At 46.3% G+C, this 16,671-nt stretch overlaps 4 protein-coding genes across 4 annotated transcripts; 3 read left to right on the top strand and 1 right to left on the bottom strand.

Annotated features, from left to right (window-relative positions):
* Positions 1-1,043: 1,043 nt before the first annotated feature.
* FOIG_05843 (uncharacterized protein) lies at positions 1,044-4,016 on the top strand. The gene is made up of 2 exons (XM_031204699.1): positions 1,044-1,400; positions 1,503-4,016. The coding sequence occupies exons 1-2, from the start codon at positions 1,325-1,327 to the stop codon at positions 3,824-3,826; spliced, it is 2,400 nt and encodes a 799-aa protein (XP_031064948.1). The 5' UTR covers positions 1,044-1,324; the 3' UTR covers positions 3,827-4,016.
* Positions 4,017-4,915: 899 nt separating this feature from the next.
* FOIG_05842 (uncharacterized protein) lies at positions 4,916-9,484 on the top strand. Its single transcript, XM_031204698.1, has 2 exons — positions 4,916-5,681; positions 5,741-9,484. The coding sequence occupies exons 1-2, from the start codon at positions 5,291-5,293 to the stop codon at positions 8,719-8,721; spliced, it is 3,372 nt and encodes a 1,123-aa protein (XP_031064947.1). The 5' UTR covers positions 4,916-5,290; the 3' UTR covers positions 8,722-9,484.
* Positions 9,485-10,586: 1,102 nt separating this feature from the next.
* Positions 10,587-10,838, top strand: FOIG_05841 (uncharacterized protein; the record flags this gene model as incomplete). Its single annotated transcript, XM_031204697.1, has 1 exon — positions 10,587-10,838. The coding sequence occupies one exon, from the start codon at positions 10,587-10,589 to the stop codon at positions 10,836-10,838; it is 252 nt and encodes an 83-aa protein (XP_031064946.1).
* A 2,182-nt stretch (positions 10,839-13,020) lies between these two features.
* Positions 13,021-15,164, bottom strand: FOIG_05840 (uncharacterized protein). Its single transcript, XM_031204696.1, has 2 exons — positions 13,706-15,164; positions 13,021-13,649 (listed from the first exon to the last, which is right to left on the bottom strand). Exon 2 carries the CDS (start codon positions 13,537-13,539, stop codon positions 13,156-13,158), a length of 384 nt encoding a protein of 127 aa, XP_031064945.1. The 5' UTR covers positions 13,540-13,649; positions 13,706-15,164; the 3' UTR covers positions 13,021-13,155.
* Between the last annotated feature and the right edge of the window lie 1,507 nt (positions 15,165-16,671).

Genomic DNA, 16,671 nt, shown 5'->3' with positions numbered 1-16,671 from the left:
GCTGGAAAGCGTTGCACGACTAGTAAGACCCTGGCTGCAGGTTCAACGATATCAATCAATACTGACGGGTCCATCAATATCAACTTCGATAATAAACTGGTATCACCGAGTGCCCCTCCAGTGTAGTTTGGTCAGCATACTGTAACATTTGAACGAAATTTTAAGCCAGTGCCTGGGCATCCACACAATAAACCAGAGCTTATTTCACAATGGCAATTTCCGACGACCTGAAGATCTTTTGAAATCGGACCCGAAAGTTGTTGTTGCCGGTCGGGTGTGAAAATTGCAAATACCGAGATTTTGCTTCTGATCCATCTTCTTCAGCTCCGTCTGCCAGTGTCGCTCTTCAGCTCCATGTGGAAACCCGAATGGATATCATTTGTTTGAATTTCAGCTGGATGTAACTTGAGACATCATATTGGGTCTGCGTAACTTTGATTGTCCCACCGTTCCCACCGAATGTTTCCCGGAAGGTCGGGACTGATGAGGTGGTAACACTCTGAGTTTAACTTGTGCAAATTATCGCTGGCTCTTCCGATTTTTTACTTTTGGGACCTTTGTACGTCCGAGAGATGAAATGAAACCCGAATAAGTGATGACCTGCCAAGGAGAATCGACCGTTCTGGAGTGTCATGTTCTGGGCCAGGCCGGACAGAGTTGATGGGCGCATTTACAAGGGAGTTTTCGCATAGGATGGAAGGCATCAGCCACATGCATTCTGGGCTTTTGGTGGGTGTCGATGCAGCACACAACACACAGTGCAACTATATGAAAGGCCAGGGCTGTTTGTGTCTCCCGCCACCAAAGAAAGCCCTCCGGAGCTATTCTACTAGAGCGAGGACAAAAGTAAGATCCAGAGATGAAACAATACAAGAGAGGAAGGCCCTGAGAGGTCGAGTCAATTAGCAGCCCCAGTTGACCTGAACTTACATGGTTGTTCGCTTGCGCTTACGCCTTGGACGACGTAACCCCCTGTCACCATGCACTAGAGCCAGTTGCTAGAGGCTGGAGGCGGGTTCATTAACCTCTGAGCCCCTCCCCAGTCATGCATCCGATCTTATGATTGATTTTCTCACCCTAAGTTATTATCGACAACGTCGAAAGCCGTTGTGGTCATTGCGTGAAGAACCATCCATATAGGTGGCCGATGTGAGACCAACTCATCAGGCAAGGCCCAAATCACTCGTTTAGAGGCCTGTCCTAGTCGATTCGGTTTGGTGAGCTTGGATGACAGACGAAAGGAGCTCGAAACGATCAGAGCGAAAGTTAGTGCAGGACGGAACAGCCAGTCTATGCTGTCTGTGTGTTGTGCTTTATCGACAATATGAGGGCGCAAGCTATTGGACTGCTCTCAGTCGCAACGCTTGTTCCTTCTATTGTCGGTGTTGCTGTACCTAGAGGTAAGCCTTCGAATTGTCCCAGTGTTAATTATTGTGCATTTCCCTTGAAAGATGAAGGGATGGAAGAGAAGAATCGTAGCTAAAGATTACCTTGCCTATCAGCCCCATCCGAACCTAATCAGCCAAACCCTCGGCGCTTTCCACTGAATGAAACGGCCATCGCGACTGCCCCAGACGGCAGTACCACTCGCTTGCTATCGATACCATCAACGTCAATAACACAAGTGGAAGAGGAATTTTCCTCCCTTCCTGGCCAAGCATCTTCTACAGAAGTTAACTTGTCAACAGCAGCAGAGACAAGTTCTGATTACTCTGTTCAGAAAGTGCCAATAACTTCACAGTTGGATCATGTGGCCACTTCATCTCAGAGCACTCGATTTACTCTAGAAACTTATCTTCGATCTTTCTCGGAACCTTCAGCTTCACATTTCATCCAGACAATTCCTAAATCTGCTGCTCTGGCGAATGGCAACCCGTCAGATCATGATAGAGATTCAAGCTCTGTAGCAAATCAAGCCGATCTCCAGGCTTCGGCTCAGAGGAGACCACACCAGGGATTTGCACATTCTTTTACACAAGCCGCACCCAACAACACCAAACTGAAAACGCAAACATGCGGCCCTGGTTACAAGTCTTCCTGCGGATGGATTCCCTCGGTTACTTCGAAAGGAAATGGGACATACACACCTGGACCATGGACGTCTGGTACATTGACGCTGATAGCACCAACGTCAGTGTTACCGTGCACGACATTGCAGGATAATGAACCCATCACCGAGTATTCCATCGTGTATACATCAACGATAACGTTCTTTGGAAACCGCAGTGATTACACGCCACCCTACCCTACTATCAGTACTCCCAACATTTGCGAGACAGAGGCTCCAAGCCCATCATTCTCAAAGATTGTCCCATCCCATGGCTCCGAGGAGTCTGGCACATTCCCATGGCCAGGCTCTGAATTAACTAAGGAGCCCCCTCAAGGTTGCTTACGGGGGAAATCTTGTACTTCAGAAAAGCCTCCTGGTTGGTCGAATCCGACAGCCGTTCCTGGAGTGCCAGGTTTAACTATGTCAAGTTCGAGAATGACTGTGACATTCATAACGACTGACAAGAACCCGGCGGTTGTATTCCCTACAGAGCCGCCGCCGCACTTCGACCGACCGACTAGTGGAGGGGGTCTCCCTATGAGTAACAAACAACTGCCCCAGCCTTCTAAAGCACCAGGCTCGAATCACCCAGATTCTTCTGGAGGGCACGGAAAGTCGAGTCCTCAGTCAGGGCCACAGCCTGACGTGAAGCCGCGACCTTCAGCAGAATCTGGACCGAGGCCAACATCAGGACCGCAGCCAGCAATCGAGCCACAAGGGGGTCCACAGCCCCAATCACAGCCTGACACCGAACCTGAACCCCCTAGGAAGTTTTTTGTGACTGCCAGGGGTCAAGAAGTCATTGTCAATGACAAGACCTTTTCCAGTCTCAGACCAGATCAAACAACAACAGTTACTGTCGATTATGGAACATTCACAATTCGCCCAACAGAAGTGGTTGGTGAAGGAGCAACAGTTAGGAAACCGCAGCCTGTAGGTACTGTGATTTCCGTTGTCAGCCCTACAAGTGCGACTATTGGAAAGATACCTGTTACTGTTTCGGGCACGGAAGCTATTGTGGACGGCACGAGGCTCAAAATTCCTCTCATGGGCACGACCACAAGGCTTCAAGTTTCTGTCGTCGGGTCAAATACTATTGTGGAGGAGCGACAAGTGTCCATTGCGCCTGGTAGAGTGGTGGTTGATGATGAAACACTCACATACCATGGGGTTGGTGGTCCTCAGACAGACGTGATCATTGGAGGTGGTGAGATGGTCACTGCAGTTGGAAAATCTGTGTTTGTCTTTCACTCTACGACTCTGATATATGGAACTGGCACCCCCGTGACAACGGAAACAATAGATGACGATACTATCACTGTTGGACCAGAAGGTATTGTTGTCGACGGAACAACTCTAGGCGGGTCTGACGCTGAGCTCACTGACACCAAATATCGAATTGTTGGTGGAGCGACCATCACCAAAGTCAACCCTTCATACGCGATAATCGATGAAACGACCTTCACTGCCGGGCCTGGTGCCAAGAGCACAACAAAAGAGGCCGGTGGTGAAACCATCACGATCGGGCCCAGCGGTATTATCATCGGAACAATGACAATAAAGTACCCCTTCGGGGCTTCAACTGTGACCACCATCGAGGCGAAAGCAACAGCGTCTGACGAGTTACCTGTTGCAACAGGAACCGGCAACAACAATGCCAAAGAGGATGGAAAGAGTAAGAAAGACGATGACAGCGGTGGGATTTTACGACGGCCAGGTTTGGCAACAGGAATGACTGGGTTATGCATAGCGTTTGGCGTTTGGATTCTGTTTTGAACCTGGCATTGGACATGATTCGCCATATTAGGATCCGTCAGGAAACAGAGTGGCTTCTGGCTCTTGGTTTTGGCATGACAATAACTAGCATTGCATGAAAGATTTGGAAATATGGATGAGAAACACGATATACGAGTATTTGGCCCGTAATTTATGAGAATTGACATTACATTACCAAAGGTAGCATAAACGTGAGTAATTACACATTGATCACGGTTCTGTATCAGATGACCCCGAAACTCCCCAAATGAATGCTTGAACATCCAATCTAAAGAGTATTATGGCTCACCAAACAGGACTGGTCAAAATTCTTATTTCAGTATATAATGAGCCACAACATCTGAGATCACTGTCATGCAAAGCCAATATCTATCTGTATGCTCGACACAACTCACGACAAGCTTGGAGCTATTTTACAGGGATCATAACACTACCAATAAATTACTGGCGTCCTGGCTAATTCTTTGTACGCAGACAGCGCAGGGCCAGCTTTAAATAAAGTCCTCTCCATGAGTCGCGGTTTAATTTTCTTATGTATCTCGTTAAAGCATTTGATATAACACAAGAAATCAGCAGTTTCAGACTCTATCTTCACTCTTTCGATTGTGGGGAAATCTGAGTGGCTGAAAGCTTAAATGCACTTGTCATGGAAGATAATAAGCCAATCAAAGGCTGGCAGAAAATCGGATTTGGCAGAGCCAATTCAAATGACTGATCAAGCTTAGGAAGTCCTAGAAGAATAGTCCAGGGCTGTTGAGGTAATGAACTTATCTTGCGATCTTCATTTGGTTTCAAGGATTAGAGATGCTTGCTACCAGAAATGATTAACTACCCAATTCCCGTAGGGTAGATATTGCAAGTTTCCTTAGTGGCAGAATCACTGCCTCACTCATTTATGTACTACAATAGCAATGCTAACTTACGCACTGATGAGGAGATTCCGGTGTGTATTGAAAATTCTGACCAACGAGTAAGCCGCTGGAGGCGAACTTGATGTGGCTCCATCGCGAACACCTTGATGACTCACAGTAGCCAAGTCGAGCTCAACAGGCAGGCAATGATAGTTTCATCGAGGAGATGATATAACGAGGAAAAAAATAAAACTTAAAAAGACAATACACACGTTTCAATAACAGATTCTCATAACATCTTGCACTTCATCGAACACGATGTCTTATAGTGCTCGTCTATTGGCTCATCAGTGTATCAATAGTGTCTCGCGCCGGCTTATCATCGGCAAAGTTCAAGATCGGAAACTCGACGCGCCGCGAGGCAAAAAAGGGAAACTTCCTCTTGGAACGATCATCACCTCGACCAACACCTCATCTTTGCGACGAAACACCTTAACAGCGCACAAACAAGCTCCTCAACTGCTTCATCATCCTCGCCCCGGCATCCTAGACTGTGCAGATATCTTGTGCACGGTCAGCATCCTTATCCCCCGAGTTCCAAGCCTTCAGCTATATGCAACAAGAGCCTCTCGAGAATACAGAACATTTGATTCACCGAGACAACCCTTATAAAACCTCTCTCTCCCAGCATGGCCCCCTTCACCATGACCCGCGTGGCCTTCGCCGAGTCTACTCCGGAGACTCAAGTGGCGCTGAACCGGGCTCTGCACTGGCACTCCGCCGTCCCTCCGGCCATGACGTCGATGCCGACTTACTCGATGAGGAGCTACGTCGACTGAGTTTGGGTCATCGCTCGACTGTTCGACCTTCAGCTCCTGGCCAGCGCATCTCCGAGTACGAAAATGCAATGACACCGCCTACTCCAAAGAAGGCACTGGGCTTCAAGGTTATCAAGCGCTCCGAAACTCCCTCTGATGGTGTGCAGCTTGAAGACTTCCCAAACGGTGCGTCATACCATTCAACATGATATTTTCTACAGTACCCTAACCCGAGCTCACTTCAGAGATCTTGACACATATTCTTTCGCATCTTCACTCCGACTCGCACGCCGCAATTGCTCTCGTCTCCAAGCGATTTTATGCCCTCATCACCAGTTCTCATGCTTGGCGCATGGCCTTCCTACGATTCTTTCCAGGTCATGAAGCACTCGAGGTCAAGAAAAATGTGGACATGTGGGCTCACAGCTCGCACGACCTGATACAGTCTGAGTCTCGTTATTTCACTCGTCTTACCCCCATGGCGTCATGGAGAAAGGAATATCTTCTGCGCACCCGCTTGATTAGAAGTCTGGCTCGTGGCAAACCAGGCGCATCCTTTGCCTCTGGAGGTATTGGCGCATCTGTTCGTACCGGGAAGAAAACCAGCGCTGTGTTGACGTACAACTCCAAGCTGCCATGGGCTGTCACGAATATTCACGCTGTCTTCACAAACGGAAAGAAACCACCAAAAGCTATCCACGGAGCTGCCGACCTGGGAGTAGCTTCAGTCAGTGACCCTACCAACGGAAGGATTGAAAAATGGGGATTCGTTGACCCTTTCAGCTCTATGCAACTTGATGAGGTGTTCCCCAACCTTGTTCCCTTTGGCTTGGGGGAGGGTCCCGCAGCAACTCCCAATGTCCTCGATGTAAGCCAGCCATATGGCGTTCTTGCAGGTGAAGGATTCCCGGGCGGTCGTCCCTACTACCGTCCTGTCAATGAGAACCGTGGACGATATCTCGGTGCGGATTCTGGTGTTGTTGACACCTACCCTGATATCCCTAAAATACCAGAAATGTCTGAGGCAGTCTGCAGTGTATGGTTGGCCAAATCGCCGAATGTGCCAACAAATACGCAGTCAATGATTGGGATGCTGACTGGCTCTACCCTTGGTGTCGTCACTTCATACGCTCTTGGAACCGACTCTGGACCGCAACGATACCAACCTGGAGAAGCTACTGCGCGTTGGGTGCTTAGTCCTGGCGTTCCAATTATCTCTCTAAAGGTTGACGACAACTATAGCCAGAAGCGCAAGTCTTCAGCCAGGGTATGGATCGTTGCGCTCAATGCTCTGGGTGAGGTATTCTATCTGACTGAAACACCTACTGTACAAAACGCAACTAAGAGCGAAGATATCACCAAAAACGCTTGGTTCGCTGGACGCTCAGTTTACTGGCATCTATTGGACTCCACTCGACGCGTTGCTCGACGAGATGATTCGGACAAGAACGCCATCAAAGGCGCATACTCGCCTCGGTCACCTTCCAACTCTATGAGCCTAAGTAAGAGTCAGTTGGCTGCTGAAGCACGAGAAATTGAAAAGTTCTTGCGCCAAAAACCTGCACACTTCCGAAGGGTTTGCGAACGATGGGATATGCAGCGCAAGCTGGAAGTCGATTTCGCCAATGATGACGGCCATGGTGCTGGTGAAAACATATTTGTCATCGACTGTGGACTAGCCGAAGACCGCCCTGCACACGTCGAGCGATACACTCGATCTTTAGTTCCTCAAGATGCACAATCATCATCAGTCGTGTTGGCTCCCACGCCTCCTGATGTCTCCGTCAGCGCTCAGCCGTCACTATTCGGGACTACTGCGGCAGAGGTATCACAGGGGCCCGATGAGAAGATATCTCAATCCATCACATCTACCTCAGTGTCATCATTGGATGTCCTGTCCCATCTTCATGAGTGGGAGAGTTGCTCCTTCAGGCTAAAGGGTCAAAGTCATGCAGTGATCACTAGTGCCTCAATGGACCAATCTAGCACTTCAGTCCTGACACTCGGTGAAGATCCTCTTCACTCGGCTGAGGAAGAAATTCCAGGCCGCAGATCTCGATTGTTTGCTGTCGGCACAGACGACGGGGCTGTACTTGTCTGGAACGCTCGTGAGGATGCTAAGGCTACGGGCATCAGCCCGGTGCGACAAATCCAGACTGACTCCCCAGAAGTGTCCTGCGTGGCACTCTCGGCTATGTATGTTGTCCATGGCGGCAGTGATGGACTGGTGCAAGCATGGGACCCCTTGGCATCAACATTGGATCCCGTTCGAACTCTCAACGCAAGGTCAAATGGACGAGTGCCTCGACACATGGTCACAATGAACCCAACTCTGGACGAGTCGACTTACTCAGCAGTCGGTGCGATTTATCTTGACCCTGATCCAACCGTCCTTCGTGGAGTCGTTTCATTTGGTGCTTTTCTGAGATACTGGGCGTACAGCTCTGCTAGTCACGCTTCAGGACGTAAGCGTCGGCTTAGACACTCTGATGTTCATGGTCGTCTGGCCAGTCGTCGTCAAGGCGGAGCAGTCATTGATTTTATCGCTGCTGAGGAGGCTGAAATCAAGAGGGAGAACGAGCAAAAGGCCAGAGAGCAGAACCGCCTGCGCAATCGCTTTGGTGTCGGTGCGCTCGGTGACCTGACTGAAGAAGAAGCATTGCGGTATGCGCAGATGGTCTCCGAGGAAGCCTTCCTTTTCGAGGAACAACGTCGGACAAGCGACTCCGCTGCCGATGCCAGCCTGGATACTGCCTCGACATTCAGTGAGACCACTACTGTTGATACCGTCACCCCTGAGCCAAGTGTCTCGGACATGATAACTCCCCCGTCTGCCTCCGCGGATAAGATTGAGATAGCGCCTGTCGAGGACGACTATGAACAACAGATTCAACAGGCAATCCGCCTTTCTCTGATGGAAGGCGTCAATGATAACGCCGCATCACCCCAAGCAGCGAGCTCCGGTGATTACGAATTCTCGCTGACATACAAACCCAAGCCTGGCAGGAAGAACAAGACATCTGGAACTGTGTCGCCTGGATTTTCCAAGTCGGGGTCATCAAACAATATCCAGCCTAGGGACTATGACCTTGAACTTGCTCTGAAGCTGAGCATGGAGGAGCAGGGTCTGTCAGCGTTTGACGCAGCGTCAGACGTTCAACGCGATGAGTTCCCGGCGCTGGAAACTGAAGGTGTCGGTAAAGGGAAAGGGGTACAGAGGTGGTAATTTAGTGCATCTGCTGCATTGTGTGTCTCGTCGTTCACAGCTTTACATTCGATGCCATGGGTCAACACGGTACGTGTTCGTGCCACTGGCTTATCTTTTACATAATTGGACTTTTTATCGGCATCTATCCTTTCCCGCCTGAGCTCAGCTCCGTTGCTGAACGAGTAAACACCGTGATACGATTGATGATCATGAACTATACTTGTGATCTTGTTGATATCTGTTCAGAGATTGTCTGTTTCGTAATGGCTGCTAATTCGAGGTCATCATCACGAGAAGCATTGCCCATTTTCCCAACACCTCTTAATGCAAAAAAGCACTTATCGAATATGTGTAACATGAATGGGTTAAGGCTGGAGCTTAGTCAAAACTGTTTGTATAATATTTCCTAGTATTGCAATCACTGTATGCCATGAATAAGCTCCAGCCTTAACACATTCATCTCGAAATCAATGGTTTTGTAGGAACTTCTGTTTGGTCTATGTCAATTTGTCAGCGCATATTGCCAAGAATGCAGCAAACACAGTCGCCATAGCGATTTAGGGCTGAGTTGTGGGAGCGAACAAAACGCTTTAAAGTGTTTAGTGACTCTTAAGAATGTATGAGCTATTCTAACTATAGAGATGTATTTAATGATATTGAACGCATAGTATCAGTTTTTCGGAAATTGGAAGGTGTAGGGTAAGACAACTAAGCGCTCAATGTCACTATGCACCTGAGAGTTAGGATTTTATAATAAACTGCTTGCTATCTAATACAGTATTACACACAGGAAGGTGGTCTACTACTCCCAACATCGCTCACGTGTTTTGTCATCACGGAGGTTAGTATTACACTGATGGGTTTCTAGTCTAAGTGCACCAATTGACGCTGAGCGTACAATCACCTTCCTTGACCGGAACTCACCTGAACTAAAGTTCGGTTTAGAATTCTCACTAATAAAGAGTCGCGAAGACATGCCCCTGATATTAGCAGTTGCTCCACGGGCGCAGTGTTAAGTGGGAGCACCTAAAGGTCCCGGTCCATCCGGCAGATGAGAACAGACCAGCTTGCGATTTTGCGGCCAAGGTCCTGTATGTAAGTTGCTGTTGCTATTCTCCCTCAAGTAACATCCCCGATCAAAGGCATGTTGCTCGCATGTTCACGGATGAGTAGAACATGTCTCGGATGCCCCGACTTGCAAGAGCTATCACATGCTTGGAAGTAAACCCAAAACGACGCTCTGCGAGGCAAGGCGAAATATGCAATATCATATCATTACGCGTGGCATAGACAAAGAGCTCAAAACTTTGGCAGAGTGTAACGTTGCAACTTGACAGCCAGACTCCTCCTCGGACCAACTTCCCGCTGCATGGAACTTATAAGGGACCTGCATAAGAAAGGCATCTCCAAGGGCCCAGTTTTTGCGGTTCAAAGATCTTGAGACTTGCGTGAACCGAGTCTCTATTCTCCGAGATATACTGGAGACTCGATGTTCCTGAGTTGCCAGCTCATCAGTCCCAGAGAGGTGAGGAAGCCGCTATGTAACTCAGAACGAGACAACGGGACATCCGGCAGTGTTCCGAGCAACAGCGTTCAGGGCACGGTCCCTGATCATAGAGCTAATCTTGCACTCTGATAGCACTATTATCAGGAGGCATGAGAATAGCTAATCGCGGCTGGAGATGCGGTGTTCCGGCCGCGCTCTCCAGTCGCCGGATATTGGTGGCGGGGAGCGGATCCGCGGGACGGGATGGGCCGCAGCGCCACTGATGAAGTCGAAAGGATCCAATTTTGAACGGACGTTTGCTTCATTCAGCGATGTTGTCGTAGATAATTTGCATGATCTCGACAGAATATTCGTTATGTTGCTGCAACCGTTGACAATGGTACTTGCTCGCCACGCAGTTGAATTAGACATCCCTGCTCAAGAACCTGGTCGTTATGACGAAGGTTTCTGCACTGCTGGCTCCGGGCTATTGGGTCATCAGGCCATGACACCAAGAACTCAAACTCGGGGATACTTAGCGTTGCAGCATGCAGCTACAATCCAATCCAGTGCTCTGCAGGCTTCAGACCAATGGGCAAAGTTAGCTTCTGAACCAGCGCCCACCGGTGCTGCAGCGCTCTGCGGATAACCGGCCACCGTATTTCGGCCGTAGCTATTAACGTCCGTCACCCAAAGACTGGCCACCCCCACAGACCGGCCACCTTATTTTTAACCTAGCCACCTAATTAATATATACTTTAAATAGTTATAACTCTACTAATTTAATTCTAATTAATTTAAAACTAATACTAATTAATTTAGAATACCTTTCTTTACTAAAAAAGATATAAGTGCTATGCTTTAGATAATTACAGAGGGTATATTAGTAAATAAAGCAGCTAAAGCTTATAGTATTAACCGTTTTATACTCTAAGGTTAGATTAAAGGAAGTATAATACTAAGAGAAGCCTAAAAACCTTATTAAAAGCTCTCTAAGATTTAGGAGAAGTATCTTTAAGACTAGATTATTATCTAAGCTAACTTAAAATACCCTATATTATATTAATAAGTCAGAGAGTTTACTAATAAGATTACTATTTATAATAGCTTCTTAGAAGGTATTAAAAAGAACTAGTTATAAGGCTTTTTAGGATAAAATCCTAATATTAAGATTTTAAATGGTAAGAAAATTAACTTTAATTAATATTATAGAGCTTTTTTTAAACTAATAAAGGTATTCTTTATACTCCTTATAATACTAGTAATATACCTAATTAAGTAGAAGAATAGATATAATATTAATAAAGTTAAAATAATAAAAGGAATAGGAATAAATAATCTATTCCTTAGTTATTAGTTAAAGAAGTTAATACTTATTTATTAGCCTAGTTTTTATACCTAAATTATAATTCTTAAGTATATCTTAATAATAGGGAAGGTCCTAAGATCTATAGTTATTTTTAAGAGGAAAATAATTTAATAATAATATTTCCCTAAGGATTTAGACTTCCTAAAAGACTAGGAATTTGCCTATAGTAATAAGGGCTAAATAAGTAATAAATTAGTATTAATTTAGTTAAGAAAAGTCTTTATTTTATTAATATAGCCTAAGAAGAAAGATAAACCTTAACTTCTTATTCTTAATAGCTATAGAAGTTATATTACTAAAGAGTTCCTTTAGGAATACTATAATAATAATATATATCTATTATTTCTTCCTGCTTATACTTCTTATATCTTTTAGCTATTAGATATTATAGTTTTTAGTCCCCTAAAGAGGATATATTATTATTTTCTTTTAGATCTTACTTTTATCTCTAATAATAATTATATTAATAAGATTATATTTCTATATACTTATAATAAGGCTTAGAGAGAAGCTATTATAAAGTCTAATATAATTACTGGCTTTAAGGCCACTAGACTATAGCTTGTAAACCTAATAAAGATCCTAATAAATCTAATAGTTATAGAGATACCTTCTCCTGCTATTATAGCAAATTTGCCGGCAAAAGAGCAGGATTTTAGTCTCTTAAAGACTCCCTATTTATTTATATAGCTTTAGTAAGCTCTAGGCTAAGTCCTAGCTTCTATAATATAAGATCTGACTATTAGGCTGCTATTTAGGAAGATTAGTAGTTAATTAGACTATTATAACTTTAATATTAAGTAATAGAATAAAGAAATAAGTATTTTATAGTAGGAAAATAAAGAAAATTAACTAAAAAGGCATAAAAAGGTTATTTATAACCTAAATATAAAGTTTATAAAGATTTTAGTAATTAAGAAAGCTTATAAATAGATATAAAAGACTTTATAACTAGAAAGAACTATAAATAAGGTTAAGAAATTAAAACTTAAGGATCTTTATACTAATTTCTATTTAAATATTTACTAACTGAAGTTTTATTTAATATAAAAAATATAATATTATAAGAATTAATGAATTAATTATAATATCGGGTTTTTAGTTTTTTAGCCGAGGTGGCTGGTCTGTGGGGGTGGCCAGTCTTTGGGTGACGGACGTTATGTAGTAATGTAGCAATGAACAAATACATGAGGTCTGAGAAATGCTCAGGAAGGTAATCACCCCAGGCAGACCCGTCTTCGGGTGTCAATATGCCCGACGAGCGTCTTGCCTTTCCAGGGACTGTCTCCGACCAAAATCAGGCCCTCGCATGCTGTCAAGAAAGGTGTATCAGGAGATCGGAGCAATGGTGAGCTTTTGGTCAATGCTGCCATGGATAACCAAGGGTCTTTGTCGCAACAAATGCATGCTTTTTACTATCCTCATTTATGTTCCTGTTAGCTCGCTTGGTTGGATCCCTTATGGCGGTACGCGAAACTATTTTCCTGAACCCTTGTAGGGGTCAAAGTTAATCCCTCGATAGGTCGACAGGTATGTGTGGCCTTGAAGCTGATTGCCTGTCGCCATCAGTGACCCTGCCAGACTATCCGAAAACATTTTAATAGCCGATCCAGGGTTCACGGTCGAGAAGGATATCATTTTCCGTACTCCACCCTAGCTGGTTGGCATTGGTACCGTACTGTATCAGTGTATCTCGATCATTTTTTCCTCTCTCGACTTTTGGAAACGCCGCAGCCGCCGCCGAATATTGGCAAGGGAATGTGTCTGATATTTGTGCTGTACTATACAGATGCCAAGTTGAGGGGGGGCTCACGACTCGTAAACAATGCAGACATAACCAATGCGAAGGTTTTGCTCGAATGCAAATGATGAAAAGGCGTTCGCTGCAGTGGCCGGCAGAGGAGTTGGCGCCCCTCCTTGTCGCCCTTACGGCCTTACCTGATCCAGACTGTGTGCACGACAGACAGATGCGTCTGTACATATGAAATGAGACACGGAAGCGGTCAAGGCCTGCAACATACCATTGACGTGGTCATATGGACCAAGCCGCTGGGAATTTGCTCAAGGGTTCCCGCCGACTTGTCTCAGGAACTGGAACCGGTCAGCTGGATATCATCATTTATTGGGAATGACTCAAGCCCCTTCACCAGGAAATGCAGATCAACGGCTGTCACTCGTCAGCATACACATCTCGTTCCGTCGATCGCGTTTGTTAGCATCAAGATCGAGTTCTGATCCGTTGCTCGGACCTCCTTGTCACGCAGCAGCTCCCGTCTTCCAGATAAACTCCCGTCGTGCATTATGGCAGCTAGTTACCGTTGGGACGGTTCGCGGAACAGCATGAATATCTCCCATGAAGTTAGCACCAACCTTTCCATCTCCAGTCAGATCCTTCCACCCTCCCGACTCCCTCGAGAAAAATACCCAATAGTTTCACTTCTCAAATGTCTCAAAACTAATAATATTTTCCCCGTCCAAGCTCCCCATTAGCCAAGAGAGCAGTGGCGGGCGGGTCGATCCACCAGGTTGGCACAGTCGTGGGCGGGAGCCAGCGGGTATCTTTAAGCTGCAGGACGGACGAGACTGAAAATCAGCTCATGGCGCTGGATGCAAGCAAGTCATGCTGTGCAGCAGAAGACCGCCATGAAAAGTGCTCGAGTTGTGATTCGTAGTACAGGAGGCAAAGAAAATGTTGAGTCAACCCAAGAGCCCAACGGAGCAAAGCAAACGGATTTGCCTCCTCAACCAGAAAGTCTTTGACAGTTTGCGTTTATTTGTTTCAAACACGGCATTGAGCCGTGGAAATCGGTGGGCCACTCTTAGTTGCTGGAATGTTGCATCGAGCTACAGTGGCTCCGAGGGAGAAACCGTCGTGTCCCTGTTTCCCGGATTGACAGTCCTATGAATGGGGCCTGTCCATGAAAGGCATAAAATCTGGTGCAGAATGGCATTTGACAAATGCGCCGTCCTTTCCCAGCGAGTCAGAATTGACACCAATCCATACTGATATGATACATCATAATTGTTTGTTCGGAATTTTCCTTCCTTTCCTGCGCTTCAAGTCTCGTTGCGGCAAGATCAGACAGGTCTGAGATTCCAGTCTTGGGGTCATGTCTTGCACCCCAAACTTCATGATCACAAATCGCCAATAGTTCATGTAACTGAGATCCAGGAAGTGCAATAACGACGTCAGCCGAAAATGTGTTTGGAGTCCAGCAAGGGGAGGCGGTATGGAAACATCACTGCAGGCAGTCAGAAGTTAGAGCCCAACCATATGGAACCCTTGCATCTGAGATGACCACCTGTATGTCGATACTGATGGTGTCAACGCCTAAACATCTGTGTCGGAATCGAGGCATACCAAGAACCATACCCAATGAAGGCAGGAGAATTAAGAAACCCTTGCAATTGCAGGACAGTGCAAACTCTCCCATGAAGGACGATGTGAGTATAGAACTCGAAGCGGCATAGGCATCATAAACCCGCGGGATGATTATTTCCTCTCTGCATGAAGAGCTCTCGGCCTTTCATTTTCTTTAATGAAGATATGTCCCAGCAGGATTTAAAATCACTGACAGCACATGCAAGGTCTCCATGAATGGAGACTTCAGCTTCTCAGAGAGTGCAATGATGGACCGAATGAAACCTAGAAAAATCCAGGGGCCACTGCGGGAGAGAGGAAGAGTTGGTCCGTCCGTATCAACCACGGCACATTTTCCACGAACCCCGGGTTGCCCATGTCAACTTTGGTCTTGAGAAAAAAAATTGAGGCGCAGTCTGGACTTTTTGCTGACAGACTGGACTGCAAAGTAATATCAAATTATAGAGAATATATGGACTGGTTGGTAGTGGAAAACCCAGGGTCTCGGCCGAAGCGACGCTGAAATGATGCCAGCGTGTGCGATGAAGCAATTGGTTGATTGATTGATTCCCAGTTGTCAATGACTCTCTGCAAGCGAGCCGAGGTCCCAAAGCAATGGAGCGCTGACAAACAGAAGCTGGTCTGTCTGTCAACGAACGAACCGTTACGACACAACGGGCGGATGAAAAGTGACACCTCACAAAGCTACTGCCAAGGCTCGTGGTGATAAGCTTGAAAACCCCCGTAAACTGACAAAGTGAGGTTCCTGAGAAGGGAAACGGGGTTGTCGATGCAGGGATGAGAGTGTTTTGATTGGGATCTCTTCTTTCAAGCCAGGGTGGGGTGTGTTGAATGGATGATCTGACTGCCCTGGGGTTACCCTGAGCCCTGGAGTTTTTGGTGGATTGTGGTCCCGCTAGTGTTCCACTACCAAATTCAAGGAACGGTAAATTGTCGGAGATGGACTTTTGGACAGTGCAACCCGGGTTCCTGCTATTCGGGACTGCTCCGGACATGGGCTACTGGCCAATCATGCGAGTTTGTGGTTCCATGACTCTTTAGTGCATACCTAGTCTTGGGTTCATGAATCTTGGAACAGTCGTGTTTCTGTTTCTGCTTCCATTGGAAGGGCGATAATACCTTCAACCGCCGATATTCACCACTGAAATGTGAGACTGTTGTCTCTGGAACCATATACACCCTCTTGTTGGGTATTAAGGCATTCTATAACCAGGTTCGCGGATGCCTCATGGATAAACGGTTTTCATGTGTGTGCGTCCTTACACGGAAATGCTGTGACACGCTTCATCTGCATAAGACTTAAACTCAAGGCCCAGGTCATGGCTTACGTTTCACAGACAGCTGCATCATGGACCAAGTGCCGTGTTGACAATATCATCAGATGGCCTTTCCTGGCTCACGGCTGGATTGTAGCGCAGCCGCCACCAAACTCATGAGGTCAAGACGTGAGAAACGGGCGCGTGGAAACAACATGGGCGAAAGCAGCTATCCTCTCTGCCTCAAACTGTATTCCTCACCAGGAATCCTGTCTGCGACTTTAGATGTTGCAGCAATTGCCTGATGATGATAATCCATTCCAGCTTTGCTGATGTGTGGATGGGGCATCGTATCGCCTCGTGCAACGCAATCAATAACGTTTTACTGGCAGGTTGACAACTGGGCCAACAAATTCAGGTTCTCAATGTGGCAGCTGGTGACCGCAGAAATGCTACCACAGTTCACAGTGCCGCA

This window comes from Fusarium odoratissimum, assembly GCF_000260195.1.
Source record: "Fusarium odoratissimum NRRL 54006 unplaced genomic scaffold supercont1.8, whole genome shotgun sequence".
Taxonomy (NCBI): domain Eukaryota; kingdom Fungi; phylum Ascomycota; class Sordariomycetes; order Hypocreales; family Nectriaceae; genus Fusarium; species Fusarium odoratissimum.
This window is presented reverse-complemented; position numbering and strand designations above follow the sequence as displayed.